The sequence below is a fragment of the Ranitomeya variabilis genome, chromosome 6 (assembly GCF_051348905.1).
Source record: "Ranitomeya variabilis isolate aRanVar5 chromosome 6, aRanVar5.hap1, whole genome shotgun sequence".
NCBI lineage: Eukaryota > Metazoa > Chordata > Amphibia > Anura > Dendrobatidae > Ranitomeya > Ranitomeya variabilis.
The window spans coordinates 66235936-66257410 of record NC_135237.1 but is presented as its reverse complement, the minus strand read 5'-3'; the positions used below and the strand labels follow the sequence as shown (position 1 = coordinate 66257410).

The window sequence follows — 21475 nt, the reverse complement described above, 5'->3', positions numbered from 1 at the left end:
AGAGTGAGGAGTGAATTAGAAGAACGGTGCGCTCCTACTTGACTTAAGAGTGTTGAAAAAGGACAAGCAAAATCTTTTTCGAGCAGCTTAGGAAAACAACGCAAAAGAAGAAAAAAAAAATCTAATTTTTGTCAATTAATTGAACCTGTCATTCTCACTCATGACAGTAATTAACTCAAAAGGAGCAAAGCGACCATAGTCTAAAAAAATTTAAAAAAAAAGGATTTAATTACAGTATATAAAGTCGTCAAAAGATCTAAAGACCAGAGCTTATAATCCTAAAGAACAGATATGGTAGAACTGAACACGTATCGATAGAAACAGACAGCTCAGTGCCATGAGCACCTTAAACCTTTCACCTCCCACCATTCCTTCCCCCTTTATTTCTTCTTTCCAGTAGGACCTCTTCACTTGTCGTCAAGCAACTAAAATATTCGCTACCTAGTCTTTCCTATATTTATACTTTTTTTTTTTTTGTAGGATATTCTTGCAAGGAAAGGAAAATAAACTCTGAGGAATAGTAAGGGCACAGATTGCGGGTTGTCCGCCAGTGGTTCCTTAGCACTAAACCAAGATGGTTAAGAAGAGACAAACAGACTTTGTTGCATCACCCAACGACAAGTCGGTTTATCCAATATGAACAGGTAAAAACAACATCTTGGAGCAGCTGGAGGATATTTTACAGGAGCCTTCCCAAAATGCTTTTGATTTAGTCACTGGATTGTCCAAGCGCTCGCCTACATCTTGTGTCCGTGACCGAATGAAAGATTATCTGATGAAAATACATCCTGGCACCTACTGTAAAAAATATAATCAAACAAGGTGGGAAACATGATTCAAATGTACACATATTTACGCCTTTGAGACCCCCAAAACAAAACTTAAACCAGGTAGAATAAAAGTCTGTCCCAAGTGTAAGACCCAATTTGCAGATATTTCATGGATTATGGTCGGGTAAAGCAGCTAAGCGACTTTTAGTTAAAAAGAAGCTGACCGCTCCCATTGGAGCCCCCAAACCTCCTCCTATATTTGCAGGCCGGGGTGTGGCCTCCCTTTCCTGAGCTGGAAATTACTTTTAAAGGCTTCCCCAGACTGGTGTCCATTGGATGGGATCCGGTCCGTTTGTCTGCCCTTATTCACACACTCAGGTCAACATTGACACATGGTAAGGTTTTTAATATTAGACAGCATAGGACCGTCCCGATCAGAGTCACCTTGTCGAGGTGGGATGGCTTTTAGGGTATGTTCACACGTTCCTGATTTCAATCCTTTTTTTCAGGACTAAAAACCGCAGCTCTTGGCAGAAAACGCAGGTGCGTTTTTGGTGCGTTTTTGATGCGTTTTTTGATGCGGTTTTTAGTGCGGTTTTTTATGCAGTTTTCTCTGCAGATTGTCTGTGTTTGACACAAATAAAGCTTTAACTGCAGTGGGGGAAAAAAAAAAAAGAAATGATGTCATTTCCTTGTCCAACCCTTTTCTTCTTCCATCCTCCATTTTGGGACTAAACACCAAAATGAGTGGACGTGTTTTGAATGACAGCGCTCCGCAGAGTGCTGAGCGTAGGCCAGATCACAGCCCGCGGATCCAGCTCTATCCAGCTATTTAAGTCTACGTTCACATTTGCGGTCTGCGCCGCAGCGTCGCCGCATGCGTCATGCGCCCCTATATTTAACATGGGGGCGCATGGACATGCGTCGCACTTGCGTTTTGCGCCGCATGCGTCACTGCAGCGCACGCATCCGGACGCAGAGGACGCAGCAAGTTGCATTTTTGCTGTGTCCAAAATCAATCAAAAAAAGGACGCATGCGGCGCAAAACGCAGCGTTGTGCATGCGTTTTGCTGCGTTTTTGTTTGCGTTGTGTGTTGCGGCGCCGACGCTGCGGCGCACAACGCAAATGTGAACATAGCCTAAGTGCCACGTATTTAAGTGCCACGTATCACGTATTTCAGTGCCACGTATTTCAGTGCCACGTATTTCAGTGCCACGTATTTCAGTGCCACGTATTTCAGTGCCACGTATTTCAGTGCCACGTATTTCAGTGCCACGTATTTCAGTGCCACGTATCACGTATTTCAGTGCCACGTATTTCAGTGCCACATATTTCAGTGCCACATATCACGTATTTCAGTGCCACGTATTTAAGGGCCACGTATCACGTATTTAAGTGCCACGTATTTCAGTGCCACGTATTTCAGTGCCACGTATCACGTATTTCAGTGCCACGTATTTCAGTGCCACGTATTTCAGTGCCACGTACTTAAGTGCCACGTATTTAAGTGCCACGTATCACATATTTAAGTGACACGTATCACGTATTTAAGTGACACGTATCACGTATTTAAGTGACACGTATCACGTATTTAAGTGCCACGTATTTCAGTGCCACGTATTTCAGTGCCACGTATTTCAGTGCCACGTATTTCAGTGCCACGTATTTCAGTGCCACGTATTTCAGTGCCACGTATTTCAGTGCCACGTATCACGTATTTCAGTGCCACGTATTTAAGTGCCACGTATCACATATTTAAGTGACACGTATCACGTATTTAAGTGACACGTATCACGTATTTAATTGCCACGTATTTAAGTGCCACGTATCACGTATCCCACGAAGATCTTCCATGGAGAACAGACACATCCAGAGATATGTCTGCTCTCCACGGCTGCAGCAACACACTGACAGGAGCCATAGTTCCTGTCGGTGTGTCACTGCGCATGCGCGAGCGAGTTTACCGGCGGTCATTGACCCCGGCACTCTCGCTTAACGGCAGTGCTGCGTGGGAAAGTTCAACGCAGCTGTACTGCCGTTAACCGAGACGCCGGAGCCATTGAACTCCGGAACAGTACGCGATACACTGCTAGGAGCTTCGCTCCTGGCAGTGTATCGCCGGAGAGCAGCCGATCGGCGTGGGACACTCGTTTTATGGATTCTGCGGACAGGGAGTATGGATTTGATTTTTTATTTTGTGATTTTTTCCTGGAGGATCGAGGGCTTCGCCTACCAGTGTGCTGTTGGTGAGTATATACTCTGTGTTATATGTTGTATGTACTGTACTGTGTGTCATGTATGTGTATTGTGTGTGTTTTGTGTAACTTTACAACTGTGCTAAGTCGCCGGACACAGGGACAACTCTCCCATCCTAATACCGGATGGGAGTAGTAGTCCCATACGGCGACTTAGCACAATGGTGGCACTAGCGTCGCATGGGGACACGCACACACACAGACACACACATACACACACACAGATACACACACACACACACACACATACCAAATCAATCAAACGGCCGACACGATCCCCATGCGACGGTATGCCTCCATGTCTCTCCGCCCAAGCACTTCCGCCCACGCACTTCCGGCCGCTTCCCCGCACTTCCTGCTGCAGCGGTTCTGCACCACAAACCGCAATAAAACCCGCAGATATATTTTTGATCTGCGGGTTTTACTGCGGGTTTGACCTCACAATGGAGGTCTATGGGTGCAGAACCGCTGCTGTTTCGGGCAAAGAAGTGACATGCTCCTTCTTTTTTCCCGCAGCTATTCAGCGCAGCTTTTTTTTTGAAATTCAGGATCATGTGCACAGTGGTTCCTGTTTTCCATAGGGTTACATTGTACTGTACCCTGCATGGAAAAAAGCTGCGGAACCGCAGCGGCAAAACCGCTGCGGTTCCGCAGTAAAAAACGCACTGTGTGAACATGGCCTTATGCTATTTTTGATCAAAAATAGTATTACTAAAGAACTCTGTGTTATTTAAATGCACTTTTGCTTTTTACTTATTTAGTTACAGCAGGGTTTTTGCTCATTTTGTTTCTTGTAGGTTTTTTATTTGCAGCTAATTGTATATCCTCCCTAAAAAGCCCATTTTATTATCTTGTTTGCCAAAACTACATTTTATATCTGTGGCGGCAATATGCTAATTAGTGGAGTGGTCCTCGTGGGGCAGAGTTTTCCCAGGCTAATCATCCCACAAATTATGTTACTCTCCTGCGAGTAACAGCGTCACCACTGGCTCTTTATAAATCTTGGCCTCCGTAATACGCAGAATGCCGTGTGTGCGCCTCCCACCTTTATCGGTGCATTGCACATTCCCAGGAAGGCAGCGGTGATGTCAGACACAGCCGGATGTGAGATTTTCAGAGCCGAATGTAATGACTGGCTGAGTTGTGTGTCACCCCTGCACCCCTTAGCATTCGCAGGGTACCACTAAAGACGGGGAGAGTACTGCATATACAACAAGTTCATAAAAAGAGTCCTTGTGCTGGGGTATCTGCCAGAAAAGAATGTTATAAAAAGTATAAAAACAGCCCAGTAAGTGACAGCGTTGGAATCAGGGTCTGTGCCCCTACATTATGCTGCTCCCTGATTACATAGCAAAAACCTGCTGCCAGATTCACTTTAATAGGTATCAAAAGACAGGTGTCCTACATAATATGCTATTCATCAATTTACAATAATAAAACAAACACTTGTAAATTCACAACACTTACTGTGGGCTTCACCAAAAGTTGACCCATTACTGCAAACATTCGAGAAAGGCCAACAGGTGTACACACTGTGAAGTGAAAGAACCAAGTAATAGTTAGAAAGGTAAAACAAAATATTACATTTATATTGATAACATCAGAAATCATCAGGTTTTACAAAAGTTACACATAACTTCTAAGAAACAAGATTGTTAAAACTTGCAAATTTAGAAATATCCCAAAGAACAAGATCATTACTTACAGAGTAAGAGGAGGCATCCCATGAGTGAGATGCAGGAATATAAGTAGGGGAGATAAAATTCCCAGAGATCTAAATGGATTGAAAAAAAAAAATAAAAATAGTACAAGTAAATGGAGTTGTAATCTACTTTTCAAGCATTATCGATCAGTAGGACACCTCTAGTCTACACTGGTAGAAGAATGGATGGTTCCCCACCGATCTGGTACTGAGGACAGCAATACTGTATTTAGGTCATAATATATTCCAGATATACAGGTAATGGGAAATAAATCACTCCGACATGATTGACTGTAAATCACTCAGAATATAGACTGAAGTGAAATGAAACACTTTCCCGTCTCAAAGCACATAACCAAGACCAACCTGAGAAGAGTGCAGCACGTGGGCCGCTTCCAGCCCCTTCGCTGTCCCACAGGCTGCACCACACAGCCGTTCTCCCCATCCCACCGCCTCGATTTCACTGGTATCTGCATCCTCAAGATGCAGATAGCGGGAAGTACAATGGTTGAACAGGGAGCCATAGGCGCTCTCATCTACTATTCACTCCTTTGCGACTGACGAGCGATGACTGCACCGGATCACGCCTGCACGAGATCACGCCTGCTGCGCAGAGCTTCAACTGGCACACAGAAAAGAATGGAACAGCGAACCAGGGATAATGGGGTGAAGCAGCATTTTTGTGTTTAGGTCATTCACTTGCTGCATGAGTGCGATGATTGTAGGGGCATCCTACTGCGTGTGTGCGAGGATTGTAGGGGCATCCTACTGCGTGTGTGCGAGGATTGTAGGGGCATCCTACTGCGTGTGTGCGAGGATTGTAGGGGCATCCTACTGCGTGTGTGCGAGGATTGTAGGGGCATCCTACTGTGTGTGTGCGAGGATTGTAGGGGCATCCTACTGCGTGTGTGCGAGGATTGTAGGGGCATCCTACTGCGTGTGTGCGCGAAAATTGTAGGGGCATCCTACTGCGTGTGTGCGAGGATTGTAGGGGCATCCTACTGCGTGTGTGCGAGGATTGTAGGGGCATCCTACTGCGTGTGTGCGAGGATTGTAGGGGCATCCTACTGTGTGTGTGCGAGGATTGTAGGGGCATCCTACTGCGTGTGTGCGAGGATTGTAGGGGCATCCTACTGCGTGTGTGCGAGGATTGTAGGGGCATCCTACTGTGTGTGTGCGAGGATTGTAGGGGCATCCTACTGCGTGTGTGCGAGGATTGTAGGGGCATCCTACTGCGTGTGTGCGCGAAAATTGTAGGGGCATCCTACTGCGTGTGTGCGAGGATTGAAGGGGCATCCCACTGCGTGTGTGCGAGGATTGTAGGGGCATCCTACTGCGTGTGTGCGAGGACTGTAGGGGCATCCTACTGCGTGTGTGCGTGGATTGTAGGGGCATCCTACTGTGTGTGTGCGAGGAATGAAGGGGCGTCCTACTGTGTGTGTGCGAGGATTGTAGGGGCATCCTACTGTGTGTGTGCGAGGATTGTAGGGGCATCCTACTGCGTGTGTGGGAGGATTGTAGGGGCATCCTACTGAGTCTGTGGGAGGATTGTAGGGGCATCCTACTGCGTGTGTGGGAGGATTGTAGGGGCATCCTACTGCGTGTGTGGGAGGATTGTAGGGCCATCCTACTGTGTGTGAGAGAGGACTGTAGGGGCATCTTACTGCGTGTGTAGGAGGATTGTAGGGGCATCCTACCGAGTCTGTGGGAGGATTGTAGAGGAATCCGACTGTGTGTAAGAGAGGACTGTAGGGGCCTCCTACTGCGTGTGTGAGAGGATTGTAGGGGCATCCTACCGAGTCTGTGGGAGGATTGTAGGGGCATCCTACCGAGTCTGTGGGAGGATTGTAGGGGCATCCTACTGTGTGTGAGAGAGGACTGTAGGGGCATCCTACTGCGTGTATGCAAGGATTGTAGGGGCATCCTTCTGCGTATGTGCGAGGATTGTAGGGGCATCTTACTGCGTGTGTGCGAGGATTGTAGGGGCATCCTACTGCGTGTGTGCGAGGATTGTAAGAGCATCTTACTGCGTGTGTGATGATTGTAGGGGCATGTTACTGCGTGTGTGTGAGGATTGTAGGGGCATACTACTGCGTGTGTGATGATTGTAAGGGCATCCTACTGCGTGTGTGTGAGGATTGTAGGGGCACCCTACTGCGTGTGCGATGATTGTAGGGGGATCTTACTGCGTGTGTGCAAGGATTGTAGGGGCATCCTACTGCGTGTATGCGAGGATTGTAGGGGCATCCTACTGAGTCTGTGGGAGGATTGTAGGGGCATCCTACTGCGTGTGTGGGAGGATTGTAGGGCCATCCTACTGTGTGTGAGAGAGGACTGTAGGGGCATCTTACTGCGTGTGTGGGAGGATTGTAGGGGCATCCTACAGAGTCTGTGGGAGGATTGTAGGGGCATCCTACTGTGTGTAAGAGAGGACTGTAGGGGCCTCCTACTGCGTGTGTGCGAGGATTGTAGGGGCATCCTACCAAGTCTGTGGGAGGATTGTAGGGGCATCCTACTGTGTGTGAGAGAGGACTGTAGGGGCATCTTACTGCGTGTGAGAGGACTGTAGGGGCAGCTCTGGGGACAACATACTGTATATGGGGAGCTGTTGATCAAGGTACAAGGTCTGAATAGCAGGAGCAGAGTGAGTTATTGCTTTTTTTCAAACAGCAGTAAAGAATACGGTCTTCATTAGTCACTACTGATAAGAATACAGATTACAAAGAGGCTTATTGTTACAGTATTAGCAGTAGCAGCTAATCAACATTTAGTTCTGCTCAATATTAAGAAATGAAATTATTAAGATAACTTTATTAATATTGAGCAGAACTGGCCTATTGGTTTCACCCTCCACATCAGTCATGGTCGCTCGAGTCCCCTTGGGAAAATAAATTGCCCACCCCTGAACAAAAAGGTGTGAGGATATGCCATCACTTTATTATCAGCAGCGAACAGACCTCTTGTGCTGCCTGATCCTAATATCCACCCCCCAAAAAAACATTTCATTCTGCACTTTCTATTAAAATCACATACAGCTTTAGTAGGGACCAAACCTGAATGTCAGGGATGTCGGCTGAGCAAAAGGTATCTAATGTATGAAGCTGCAATAAAGGGGATGTCGGCTTTCCTGACATGGTCGTTTAGAAACTAACTGAATCCTTAAACATTAATTCTAGAGAACCGAGCATGGTAATGTTTCTCCATCATTCTTCCTGGAAACCCATAAGGATAGAATTAACAACAAGGCATTGCTGCGCCTCCGCCAATAATGTGTGCCCATCTGACAAGGTGACTTAACAGTTGGTTGTCAACATATTCGTACGCTTCCAGGAGGAACAACAGAGGAACGGCATAACACAAAGCTCTAAGGAAAGAAGAGAACGTGTCAGAAAAGCCGGCAGGTCCTGCTTCATATATACACACCGGGAAGAAACTTACCATATAATGACTCCATGCTTGCTGAGCTATTATCAATCAGGGCAGATGCCACCCACACAATGCCAAAAATAAGCAGGGCCAGAAGAATGAGCATGACGACTGTCTCCAATATCCGAGCTTTGATGCCCTTTGGGGAAAAAAACAAAATTGACACTAAGTGATAGGCATAGCCATTAAGCTTAAAAGGGAACTTGTCAGAAACATTTTACTACTGAAACCAATGGTATAGGTCCTAGAACAAAAATAAAAAGGACTCCTGTCGTGTAGGAGTCTGAGAAATCAAGTTTTGAAGGCACAGACAGATTAGCCTGGAAGTGCATTGGGGACGTGCTGGCGAACTCTCAGTGCACTGACACACCCCCAATGCACTTTCAAGCTAATTTGCATGTGGCTTCAAAGCTCGATTTCTCAGCTCTGGCACATCAGATTACTACAAGATTGGTATCATTTTTGTTATCGCATCAGCAGCTGAAAATCCATAAGATTCAGTAGAAAAACCATTCGAAGTCATTCCAGAGGCACAAACCCAGGATCGCCCGTGGCTGCTTGTCAAAAAGACTGAAACATATGAGCAAACGTGAATAAAAATAATGGAACAAATGAACAATATAAACGCTGATCATTCCCAAGCCGGGGGCCCAAAGTCAGTGACCACGTTACCTTCCTGCTCATGGGTCACGAGAATAATAAGAAATCTGGCGTTTTATAAAGCAAACTCGTGCATCCGATATGACTTCTTCACACCTTTAGGTGATGAATATGAAAATAAGACGCCAGATTTTACTGACCAATATTCTCAAAAATGGAAAAAAAATGAAGTTCTCCCGATAACGTCATCATTGTGCAAAGCCATTTTTTAAAAAAAAGATGGATTGTACTTCTGATTCTCATAGCCGAGAAAGTAGATTAGCAAATTATATCTGTGATTCCAATCAAGCGAATGGACGACACTGGCAAAGTGCCAAGCAGTGGCATCGGGCCAGAAATCAGGCACGGCGCAGGTACGGTGAGGTAATGCCTGAGAAATGCCGCTATAAGCAAATGGACTGGTGCATCAGGCCCTGAGGACCGCAGGGCCCCCATGTGGACAGAAACAACACTGCAAGTCCTTTACAAAGCTCTTAGAATGTTTCTTCTTTACATAGAAATAGGTCATTGAGATGAATGGTCTGGCCCGATTGTCACAATCCGCGGGGGTCTGGGCTCCACAGCCGGACCCCTACTGATCAGAAAATGGTCACTTATTCCATGGATAGGTGGTGACTTTAAAATATGGGAACGGCCCTCATCCCTTTAAAAACCAGACATTACAGTATCACTGCAGTATCAGTACGTTTGTTAGACTGGTTGTCATTTTTCTAATTAAATGTAGGAATTTCTGTAGTTTTCCTTAGAGGAGTTCTGTGAATAGTAACTTGCTGATGGGTCAGTAAAGATTTTTTTTCTATTATGAAATGACATAAGTGAGCGCCATGCTTTATTTATATGAAATTAATTGCACCCCTTAAAGTAAGAATGGGTTTCTATCAGATATTTACTGTAACCACCTCGCACCCCCAGTGGAAATTGTTGCTGAAATGATGTGGATAAGTCGCCTGTTTTGCCATTTCTGCTCAGTGGGAATGTCCCTTAAAAAGTGTATCAGTCACCAGATTTTTCCTTTCCCCTTAGAGAGCAGCATGATATATGGGCAGAGACCCCAATTCCAGCAATTTATTACTCACTTTGCAGTTTGCTAATATTTTCATTAAAAATTGTTTTATTGGCAATGGATTTAGCAGAGCTCTGTGTAACCCACCCACAACACTGACTGGCAGCTTTCAGCGTATGCAGTGTGCACAGAAAGAAACTGCCAATCAGTGGTGAGGGCGGAGTTATACAGACCTCGTGAATATGGAGGACTCCATGATGGCATGTTTAAAAGACCTACAGTAATAAAAATCACTGTTTTATCAGCAAATTATAAAAACAACAACAAACCGCCCAGTATGATATGTTGCTGGAATCAGGGTCTCTGCCCCTACATTATGCTGCTCTTGGATTAGGCAGCGAAAACCTGGTGACAGATTCTCTATAAGAGTGCATCAAAAGTTACAAGCCCAATCAATAGTAGAAACTTGGGATATGTTTGGAAAAGACATGGAACCTATTCTTACAAACGAAGACAAGTAAATTTTTGAAAGACTAGCCCCGAAGGTGCCCACCTTTGCCTAGCATATCAGACGCCTGCAGAAAATCATACGTAAAAGACAAGGAAACTCAATAAATTTGGTAATATAACCAATCCTTTACAAAGCCCATGTGTGTGACATCCCTCATATCCAAACCGGAATATGGTAGAAGCAGAACTGAGCAAGGGAAAGAATAAAGCCTTATGTCTCAGCCGCATAGAGGAGCGCAGACAAAACGTTGCCATCATGTGGATGCAGGTCTGAGTGTCATCAGAAGCAAAGAATAAGAGCAAATTACACCCGGACAGGCTTCCATAAATCAGACTGTTAACACGCTCTTCAGTTACATATTGCAGCGCTCGACCTTCAGACGGGAAGTTTTGAAGTCAGCGGAAATCCTTGATGAGGTTAACAACCCTATTATAGACACCTGCCTGCAATTGATTTTACTTACTGCTCACTGCGGCTTCAAGATGTATTGGGTATGTAAGTACACATGCTGGGAGGATCACACAACACTGCTAAAAAGAATGGAGACCCTACAAGAGGGACTCTAATGTGTGTCGCAAGGTATTCGTGTAATACATACAGTATGCTAGAATGAATATAAACAAGGCAAAAAATGATACAAATAAAGATGGCGGTACACTCAGAGGGGGAAACGCCTCTGGCATTATGCTGCAAGTCTCCTAACCTACCACCCCGCAATGGTGCTCGACTAGAGAGAAGGCAACACATTTGTGTCATTAGAGTCAAGCCGTCTGAAACAAGTGTTTGTACAGCGAGATCTGGCAATCAACTGGAGCAGGGCGTGAAGAGGGCAGCGGTGGGCCCGACAGAATAGTCACGCCTCTACTTCTGGGTCATGGTACCAGACTAGTCACGCCTCTACTTCTGGGTCATGGTACCAGACTAGTCACGCCTCTATTTCTAGGTCATGGTCCCAGACTAGTCACGCCTCTACTTCTAGGTCATGGTCCCAGACTAGTCACGCCTCTACTTCTAGGTCATGGTCCCAGACTAGTCACGCCTCTACTTATAGGCCATGGCCCCAGACTAGTCACGCCTCTACTTATAGGTCATGGCCCCAGACTAGTCACGCCTCTACTTATAGGTCATGGCCCCAGACTAGTCACGCCTCTACTTATAGGTCATGGCCCCAGACTAGTCACGCCTCTACTTATAGGTCATGGCCCCAGACTAGTCACGCCTCTACTTATAGGTCATGGCCCCAGACTAGTCACGCCTCTACTTATAGGCCATGGCCCCAGACTAGTCACGCCTCTACTTATAGGCCATGGTCCCAGACTAGTCACGCCTCTACTTATAGGCCATGGTCCCAGACTAGTCACGCCTCTACTTATAGGTCATGGCCCCAGACTAGTCACGCCTCTACTTATAGGTCATGGCCCCAGACTAGTCACGCCTCTACTTATAGGTCATGGCCCCAGACTAGTCACGCCTCTACTTATAGGTCATGGCCCCAGACTAGTCACGCCTCTACTTATAGGCCATGGCCCCAGACTAGTCACGCCTCTACTTATAGGCCATGGTCCCAGACTAGTCATGCCTCTATTTCTAGGTCATGGTCCCAGACTAGTCACGCCTCTACTTCTGGGTCATGGTACCAGACTAGTCACGCCTCTACTTCTAGGCCATGGTCCTAGACTAGTCACGCCTCTACTTCTAGGTCATGGTCCCAGACTAGTCACGCCTCTACTTCTAGGTCATGGTCCCAGACTAGTCACACCTCTACTTCTACATCATGGTCCCAGACTAGTCACGCCTCTACTTATAGGTCGTGGTCCCAGACTAGTCATGCCTCTACTTATAGGTCATGGCCCCAGACTAGTCATGCCTCTACTTATAGGTCATGGCCCCAGACTAGTCACGTCTCTACTTATAGGTCATGGTCCCAGACTAGTCATGCCTCTACTTATACGTCCCGATCATTTTAAGCTTTGGGAGCAGTTCTGCTCTCAAACGGTGCATGCGTTACTCACTAGTGACAGTAAAGACATCATACATTACACAAGTTCTGGTACTATAGTCTGCAGAAAAGCATGAAACAAAAAAAGTATGACTGAAAAAGTGTACAAGGAAAAAAAAGGTGCTTTTTTTGTGTTTGTTTGTTTTTTTTGTTGTTTTTTTTTTAAAGTATCACAGAGCAGAATCCCCAAGTGTAACAAAAAATCACAAAAAGTGAAAAGTACCAATTTCTTTCCAATAAAGCCATGTGTTTCCATGGTGATAAGCAAAGGGATCCTACAACGCTGAAACATCTTGACCCATTGTAAGGTAAGTAAACAGCACTTTATACATGATACCTCTGTCCATGTAGAAAGCCTGGGAAAAAGCTCGGAATTCATGGCACACTGAAAATAAATATCTCCGCCATTGTTCCTTTCCTATAGGAAAAAAAAAAAATAGGAGGTCTCTTAGTAACATTAGGGTAAGGTTTGCTTAGCGAGCCGTTTGGACTGCTAGACGTTTTCCGTCATCCAGAGAAGATAAATGTAAGCCCTGAATGGGAATATGAAAATAAAAGGCAGGTGCTGCTTATTCTAAGGCAAGAACTGAGAGCAAACAGACATGTTCATCACCTGTCTCTGTTGCTTTAGCTGGCGATTAAATGATCGCTCTGAGGACGGGGCAATATTAGTCTGCATGTTCAGCTGTCAGGTCAAAAGGACTCGCGTCTCATTGATGCCATCGTCCTGCCATGTAGGATTATTCTCCACAAAGAGACACGACGTTAGAGAGTTGTCGTTGCCTTTTTAACCAGCGGATCTTCATTCGTGCATTCTGCAGAGTTCTTATCAAACCGAACGAACACAACGATGAAAAATAATTGAAGAACAAGCGCAACAGAAAAGAGATTAACAGTCATTCCACAGCTTGGAAAATATATACAATATATTTTCTATATATGTATTGGACATCACTTCACACAAACCCCCCAAAATGGGTCAAACAAAATAGTTGGCACCCGTAACTCAATATTTGGTTGCACACGCTTTGACATAAATGACTGCAATCAATCGCTTCCTATAACCATCAACAAGCTCCTTACACTTCTCAACTGGAATTTTGGACGACTCTTGCAAACTGCTCCAGGTCTCTCATACTTGAAGGTGCCTTCTCCGAAAGCAATATTAAGATCTCTCCACAGGTGATCAATGGGATTTCGACCCGGACTCATTGCTGGCCACTTTAGAACTCTCCAGCGCTTTCTATCCATTTCTGGGTGCTTCTTGAAGTACGTTTGAGGTCATTGTCTGCTGGAAGACCCATGATTCAAACTTAGCTTTCTGACACTGGGCACTACAGTGCGGCTCAAATAAAATTGGTTATATAGAGTGCACATTTACCAGCAGGACCTTAGTAGTTAATTTCCCTAGTAGTTCCCAGTTCTTCCCCTTCCTAATCCTCTCCTCCTTCCTTACCTTACATTCTTCCCTCCCTATTAGTATTAATTATATTGTTTTGTGTTGTTTTGTATTGTATTATAAAAACTTCAACAAAAACTCAGTTGGAAAAAAATCCGTTGATAATCGTCAGATTTCATGATGCCTTGCAAACAGTCAAGGCACCCAGTGCCAGAGTCAGAAAAACAACCCCAAAACATCTTTGAGCCTCCACCATATTTGATTGTAGGTACTGTGTTCTTTTCTTTGTAAGTCTGACTTCATTTTGGGGAAATAGTAGAATGATGTGCTTTACCAGAAAGCTATATCTAGGTCTCATCTGTCCAAAAGACCCTTTACCAGAAGGATTTCGGCTTCCATACAAGGCTTAAGTCAGTGTTCCCCAACTCCAGTCCTCAAGAGCCACCAACAGGTCGTGTTTTCAGGATTTCCTTAGTATACTAAGGAAATCCTGAATATGTGACCTGTTGGTGGCTCTTAAGGACCGGAGTTGGGGAACACTGGCTTAAGTACATTTTGGCAAACTGCAGTTTAGCTTTTCTCAGTCTAAGGCCGGTGTCACACTACCGTTGAATATGGACAAGTGCTATGCGAGAAAACATCGTACAGCACTCACACCAGTGTTCATCTATGGGGCAGCTCACCTTTTTTTCCTCAGGGATATTCAACGTGCGTGCAAAATCGCAGAATGCTGCGATTGTAAGCTTATAACGTCCAAGTCTCGCCAATGCAAACCTATGCGTGCGAGGAAAACCCGGACACCATACGGAGTAGCTTGCGACAAATATGCACATATTTTCCTCATTTCAGCCCATTGAGCAATTTAATTCAATGGGGAAAATCAGTGAGAAATGTTAAGCCATACGCATGTCATACGGATACATGGGTGGGAGAAAATCGCCTCATCGCGTAGCAAACGCATTACACGTGGATTACCATACGGAGAATGGTCGTCTGACTCTCGGCAGTGAGACACAGACATAAAAGGTTAGGCCGTAGTCAAACTAAACATATGAAAAATCGGTCCCTGTGTCAGCAGTGAGGTCCTCCTGGGTCTCCTGCCATAGCATTTCATTTATGTCATCAGACAGTTTGCGCTGACACTGATGCACTCGGACTGCAGGACACCTTGAATTTCTTTGGCACTTGATTGAGGTTGCTTAACCACCATCCGGACTATCCTGTATTTCAACCTTTCATCAATTTTTCTCTTCGCGACAGTGCCATGGGTTGTAAACTACTTGATTACGTTGCGCACCAAAGACAAAGGAACATCAAGATCTCTGGAGATTGACTTGTAACCTTGAGATAGTTGATATTGCTCAACAATTTTGGTTCTCAAGCCCTCAGACAGTTCTCTTCTTCTCTTTCTGCTCTCCATGCTTAGTGTGGCACACACGGACACTATGTAAAGATTGAGCCAAGTTCTCCACTTTTTATTTGTTGTCGGGTGTGATTTTCATATTGCCCACACCTGTTACTTGCCACAGGTGAGTTTGAACGAGAATCACGTGCTTGAACCAAAGTTATTTACTCAGAATTTTGGAAAGGTGCCATTAATATTGTCCGAACCATTTTTGGGGGGTTTTGTCCAATAAAACATGTAGAACAAAACGTGTGTAATTGCATACATTTTCTGGGAGAAATACTTTATTTTTGGGAACAATTTCAAGGGTGTCTGGAGTACAATTGCAACAAGTTTTGTAACTTTTTGAAAAGTCAAATTATTAATCAGTTGAAAACATCTGGAAACCCTAAACCCGGGCCCTAGTCGCAAGGCAAAAGGCAGAAAAGAAAAAAAAGGCGCTAAACATTAAAAACAACATAAAACAAGAGCAAATCAGAATATTAAAAATAGGGCTTTTTGTACTTAATTAAAAGAAACCACTTATTTATAGTGGTGTTGAGAATGATTAAAATTGTTTATTTTTATTTACAATAAAGTTTGTAAGTTTATAATTTGGATAGTAAGGCTTGCTCACACTTAATTCCTGCAGGCAAAATGCAAAAAAGCATTTTACAATACCTTCAAAGCATTATTTTTTATCTGTAGTCTATCAATTTGTACAGCAATTTTGCAGTGTTAAAAATAAAAAGGTGTTTAAAATATATTTATAAACAAGAAGATAACCGTAAATTATAATAATACGGGATTGGGTTGAATAATATCCGATACATGCCGATTACTATACCTGTATTACATTTAGTTGACCATAACCTGTTACAGTTATCTCATGAAAATGTTTGTAATATGCTGATTTTCTTAATAAAATGAACATTGAAAGAAAGTAAAATAAAAAAGTAGGAAAACATCTTGGCTATAAAAGGACTCCATTCCAACACAAACTAAATCCACAGTGCCCATTTTTAGTTGGTTCGCAATTAAATAATAAGATAAAATCTGCAATGTGGTCATGTAACTTTCGTTGGGCAGCCAGTAACCAGCACATATGAATAAATGAGAAGACAGGTTTTATGGTCTGGACTATAGACACCAGAGGTCACAATATGCTGCCTGTGACATATTTCCTATGGTTTTTTATGGTCTATCTTTTCTGTAGACAAGAAACTACAATTACTAAATATATAGCACAGACCCCATGTGCCCTCTAGTGGTCACCATACTGCATGACAGGTTGTTACAGTAGTTGCACGAGAGGTTAAAAATCACTGGACTATCTGTACAATAGGCCACTGAGAGTCCTGAACATGGATAATTTAGATAGTTATTGGAAAGTTAATCTGGGGGATTCTTGAACTTCTCTGGGTAATGCTTCGCTGGGTTAGAGGTCTTTGAGAGAGCTCTATGGGGTACTGTTTTTTTGGATAGAGACCATCGCAGGTAATATTACATTAGGAAAAAAGTCTGTAAATTTGCTCTCCTCTAGGAGAAAGAGGACTTCAGTCAGGGCAAGCAGAAGCTTTCAATGCCATCATAATGTCGACATTAATGGCATCGGGACCAGTTTATCAGACCATTAGTTTAGGAGTGCAAAAATATTGGAGCTCAAAAGGGAACACACCATTTGTGATTTACTCTAATACACTGTGTTCCAAATTATTATGCAAATAATATTTCCTCATATTTTCTCTAAATTACCTATCTGAATTGCAGTCATTGTTATTTTCCAGTCATCTACTATTCTAGTATAATTGCAATGTTTTGGAACAAACTGCCTATGAAAACAGTATCTTTTTTAAAAAAAAATAAACACTCAAAATGTATGTTCCAAATTATTATGCACAGCAGAGTTTTCAACCTTTTTTTTTTATTTTGAACAAAAAAATGGTCAATTGTGAAGTTATAAGCATTATCAGCTTATTACAAAATGAAATCAAACAGTTTTCAAGTGAAAACTTTATTCTAGGTGATGTTACATTTGCACATAGGACCCCTTGTTGGAAAGAAGCTTCTGAACTCTCTCGTCCATTGAATTTGTCAGTTTTTGGATGGTTTCTGCTTCAGTTGTTTTGCATGTGGACAGAATCCCCTCCCAGAGCTGTTGCTTAGATGTGAACTGCCTCCCGCCATCATAGACACTCCTTTTGATGATGCTCCAGAGGTTCTCAATGGGGTTGAGGTCAGGGAAAGATGGTGGCCACACCATAAGTTTGTCCTCTTTTATGCCCATAGCAGCCAGAGATGCAGATGTGTTTTTTGCAGCATGAGACGGTGCATTATCATGCATGAAAATGATCTTGCTGCGGAAAGCACGGTTCTTCCTCTGGAACCATGGCAGGAAGTGTTGTTTTAGAAACTCCACATAGATTATGGAGTTCATCTTTACCCCTTCAGGGATCATAAAGGGGCCGACAATCTCTCTCCCCATGATTCCAGCCCAAAACATTACTCCACCCAAAACATTACTCCACCTCCTCCTTGTTGGCGCCTTAGCCGTGTTTTCATGGGGTGTCCATCAACCAGCCATCCTCCGCTCCATCCATCTGGACCATCGAGCGTTGCACGGCACTCATCGGTGAACAAAACAGTTTGGAAGTCAGTCTTCATGTATCGTTTGGCCCACTGGAGCCGTTTCTGCTTGTTGCAGTGGATAGAGGTGGTCGACAGGATGGCTTACGCACAGCTGCAAACCTCTGAAGGACCCTGCATCTTGTTGTTCTGGGGACGTTGGAGGCACCAGCAGCTTCAAAAACTTGTCTGCTGCTATGACAAGGCATTTTTCCAGCTGCTCTTTTAACCTTACGCAATTGCCTGTTGGAAAGAGTCCTCAATTTTTCCTTATCAGCACGCACACGTGTGTGCTGGGAATCAGCTACATACTTCTTGATTGTGCGATGATCACGATGAAGTGTCTTGGCAATGTTGATTGTAGTCATGCCTTGACCTAAATACTCCACAATTTGTTGCTTCTCAGCAGCCGACACATCCTTTTTCTTTCCCATTTTGGCAAAAAATGTAGGCTGCTTAATAATGTGGAACAACCTTCTTAAGTAGTCTTGCCTTTATTTGGACACACCTGCCAAACTAATGTGCACAGGTATCTGCAATTGCTTTCAGTGATATAAAGAGCCCTGACACACATCACCATCAATGAGTTTAAATGACAAACAAAAATTCTAACCTTATCACTCCTAAACTCTATGTGCATAATAATTTGGAACACAGTGTAAAGGGAACCTGGTCAGAAAAATCATGAGGCCTGAACAACAGACAGGAAGGCTCACTGGTTACAAAAAATGATGTCTATTCTGGGAATAACGAAGCATTTAAGAAAAAAAAAAAATTATATACGGTATACACACACACACACACACACACGCACGCACGCACGCACGCACACACACACACACACACACACACACACACACACACACACACACACATATATAATATAATTATTATTATATCTCATAGCTTGAAAAATAAGATGGACACAAGGAGAAGCATCTGCTCAGACTTGAAGTCTCTCAGTGGATTCTCCTGGCTTGCCCTGATTTTCTGGCATCTGGCTAAATGGAAGAAGGGATAAAATAATCAATTAAGACTAAGGGCACAGGACGAAGGTGGAGGGAACCCGCCCAGCGGACTTTTCACTGTCCTTGTCTTGTTCTCTGCAGTGTTTCAGTGTAAAACCCAGATGTTTATACCTAGAGAACCAGTTTGTATTTCATGTGTGTGGCTCAGGCAGCATGACTTTCAAGACAGCTTCCCTTTAAACCTTTTTTCCAAGTCCAAGGAGTCCAGTAGGCGGTCCTAATCAGTGACCGACCAATATCTTTGCATGCCTACTGAAACAGGGAAGACATTCAGTCATCTTGTGAGACTGCAAACTGGACTCCAAGGCATGGAAAGAGTAACAAAAACAAAACTATACATTAACCCGTGTATCTGTCCTTCTATTTTTAAGTCCTAGAAAACTCCTGGGATTAAATGAGAGCATGATAAATAATTGATCAATTGTTTGCTAAAAGTCTCAGTTTAAAGTACAGTTAGAAATTAATATGTGCACATGCACTTTATGTATTGCGTGCCGACCATGGGCAGCGTTGGCTTCTTGGCTTTTTTTTTTTTTTCCCATGATAAATAATTACAATGTTTTTTTTATCAAGAATTTTTTTTTTTTTTTTTTTTTTTAATTTAATGACTGTTTTTGTTTGCGTTTACTTCTGTATTGGTCTGGGTGCTGTCCAAATGCTACCTGTTCGGCACATGGACACCATGTGCACATTTAATAAGCTCATCTAAATGAGCCTGAAGAAGACCTATAAGAAATACAACATGTCTTAGGCCTCATTCAGACGTCAGTATGTGTGACCGTATGGAAAAAAAACAGTGCCAGTGTTAATGTTTTGAGTCAGAGTTTCATCAGTGTTTAGTCAGTTTTTACCTTAAGGATACACAAATTACAAAGCTTCTCCTATTCTTTGCAATGTTAATCCATGCGATATCTGTAATTTTCACCGACCCATAGACCTGCACTGATACTTTTCATCCATGATGGCGGTAAAAAAACAAACAGAACACAAGCATGTCTCTGTGATTTTTGCACGATCCACAAAATCACTGATAATATGAAGGAGCCCTAAGAAGACTGCAGTCCGGAAACTCCAAAGTCTAGGAAAGAAATGTTCATTAACAGCTGAGGGGTTAAACGTATTGTCTGAAATTGGCCTCATGTTAAAAATTCCAATAAAAATTGTCTATAATAACTGCTGTCTGTGATGGCTTTTAACTATTAAAAAAAAATAAAAATAATTGCTGTATGACCTGACTCACTGTAGAAAGGGCCCCTGAATTCTCAGAAGCTCAATGTGAAAACTAATAAAAATGTTTAAGTGATGGTGATTGTTTAATGATGGGAGTTCTGGAGGAGAAAAATGACCTTATTCCTTACTCCCGAAATGTACGAAGGAACAAAAACTATTGCCTTTGATGTCACTGATTAAACATCTTTTGTCAGTGAAAGAAAAAAAAAAGTAATATCTGATAGAACGAGTACCGGCGCGGTAATATAATGTAAAAGAAATCACTACAGGTCTCGAAAAGGTCTCAAAACCCCCAGTTCATGGAGAATGAACGACGTTTCTCATTGAATTCCTAGAAAGTATTACACATGATGCCTACAGGTAAGAAACATTTACCTGGGATCATCACCCGCCGTAAGATTACCTAGGCGAGTCTCCACATGAGCTTATCTACCTTTTCAGATCGGTAAAACAAATTTGCAGCAAAGACAGATAAGCTTCCCATACAAATGAGGATAATTAGGCTGAACCCGCCATTATCGACAGGGTCGGCCAACTATCTAATGTGTATGGAAACTGTCTGATCATTGAGAGAGATGCCGACTGCACATGTCCAAATTGGAGCTGCCGATAACATGGTTCTCCTGGAGATAAGCCTCCGACTGACATGTCTGTCGGCGGCTGTGTCCTAGGAGATGGCCACTTACTGAAGACTATAGGATGAATGGACGTAGAGAAGAGTCCACAGCTCTAAGAGATAGACACTTTTCCCAGAACGGAGAAGCGGTTATTGTAATGTAATAGATATGTGCTTGCTGTGTTTTATTAGTGTCAGTAAGCAGAGGAAGGCGTGCAGACCAGATCTTATGTATACCCAAGGCCAGACTCTATAAATCTAATCTATAGGGTCTAACGTCATTGTACTCCTAGTCCTAGGCCCATCGTGTGGATGGGGATTGTAGACCCAGAGGAGCCATCACAACAGGGGGTCTCACATGCAGTCCCAGGTGATGGAATAGGCTTCATTCTGTGAGCTAAAGCAAAAAGTTTAAGGGGGAGAGAGAAAAAGACACAATGGGTGAATCAGGCAGTTGTTGGGAGTGACTTCAAAGGGAGAGGATCCAAGCTGGGATGGATGGTCTATGGAATTTTGGAGTTTGGTTGCCGGCTGGGCTGGATCCTCCTGCTAAGGTTCAGGGATCTGTCTTCGGAATTTAACACATTTTCTTACAGATTGTTGATACTGGATATATGGATGTTGGTTGTGATGTCTGTCATTTTGAGGAGTCTGGGCTGTGACTACAGACTATACTGGTGGGAGATAAGAAATCTCTGGGTCAACCAAAAGTTGGGAGACCGTGAGTGTCGCCTGATACCTGGGCACTGGGACTTTTTGCCCATCTACCTGGATTTGTTGTACAACCATGGATGTATGGAATAAAAAAAGCGTCATTATGGGTTGTCACTATGATTTAGAAAGAGAAAACACAGTAGTTTGACAAT

At 43.5% G+C, this 21475-nt stretch overlaps 1 protein-coding gene across 1 annotated transcript in view; it reads right to left on the bottom strand.

Annotated features, from left to right (window-relative positions):
• LMBR1 (limb development membrane protein 1) overlaps positions 1-21475 on the bottom strand; it is a 159967-nt gene that overhangs the window by 49591 nt on the left and 88901 nt on the right. The window contains exons 6-8 of the mRNA XM_077268604.1: positions 8167-8293; positions 4732-4800; positions 4494-4558 (exon numbers count right to left, since the gene is read on the bottom strand). Coding sequence (XP_077124719.1) covers positions 4494-4558; positions 4732-4800; positions 8167-8293 — 261 coding nt within the window. The remainder of the gene's footprint in view (positions 1-4493; positions 4559-4731; positions 4801-8166; positions 8294-21475) is intronic.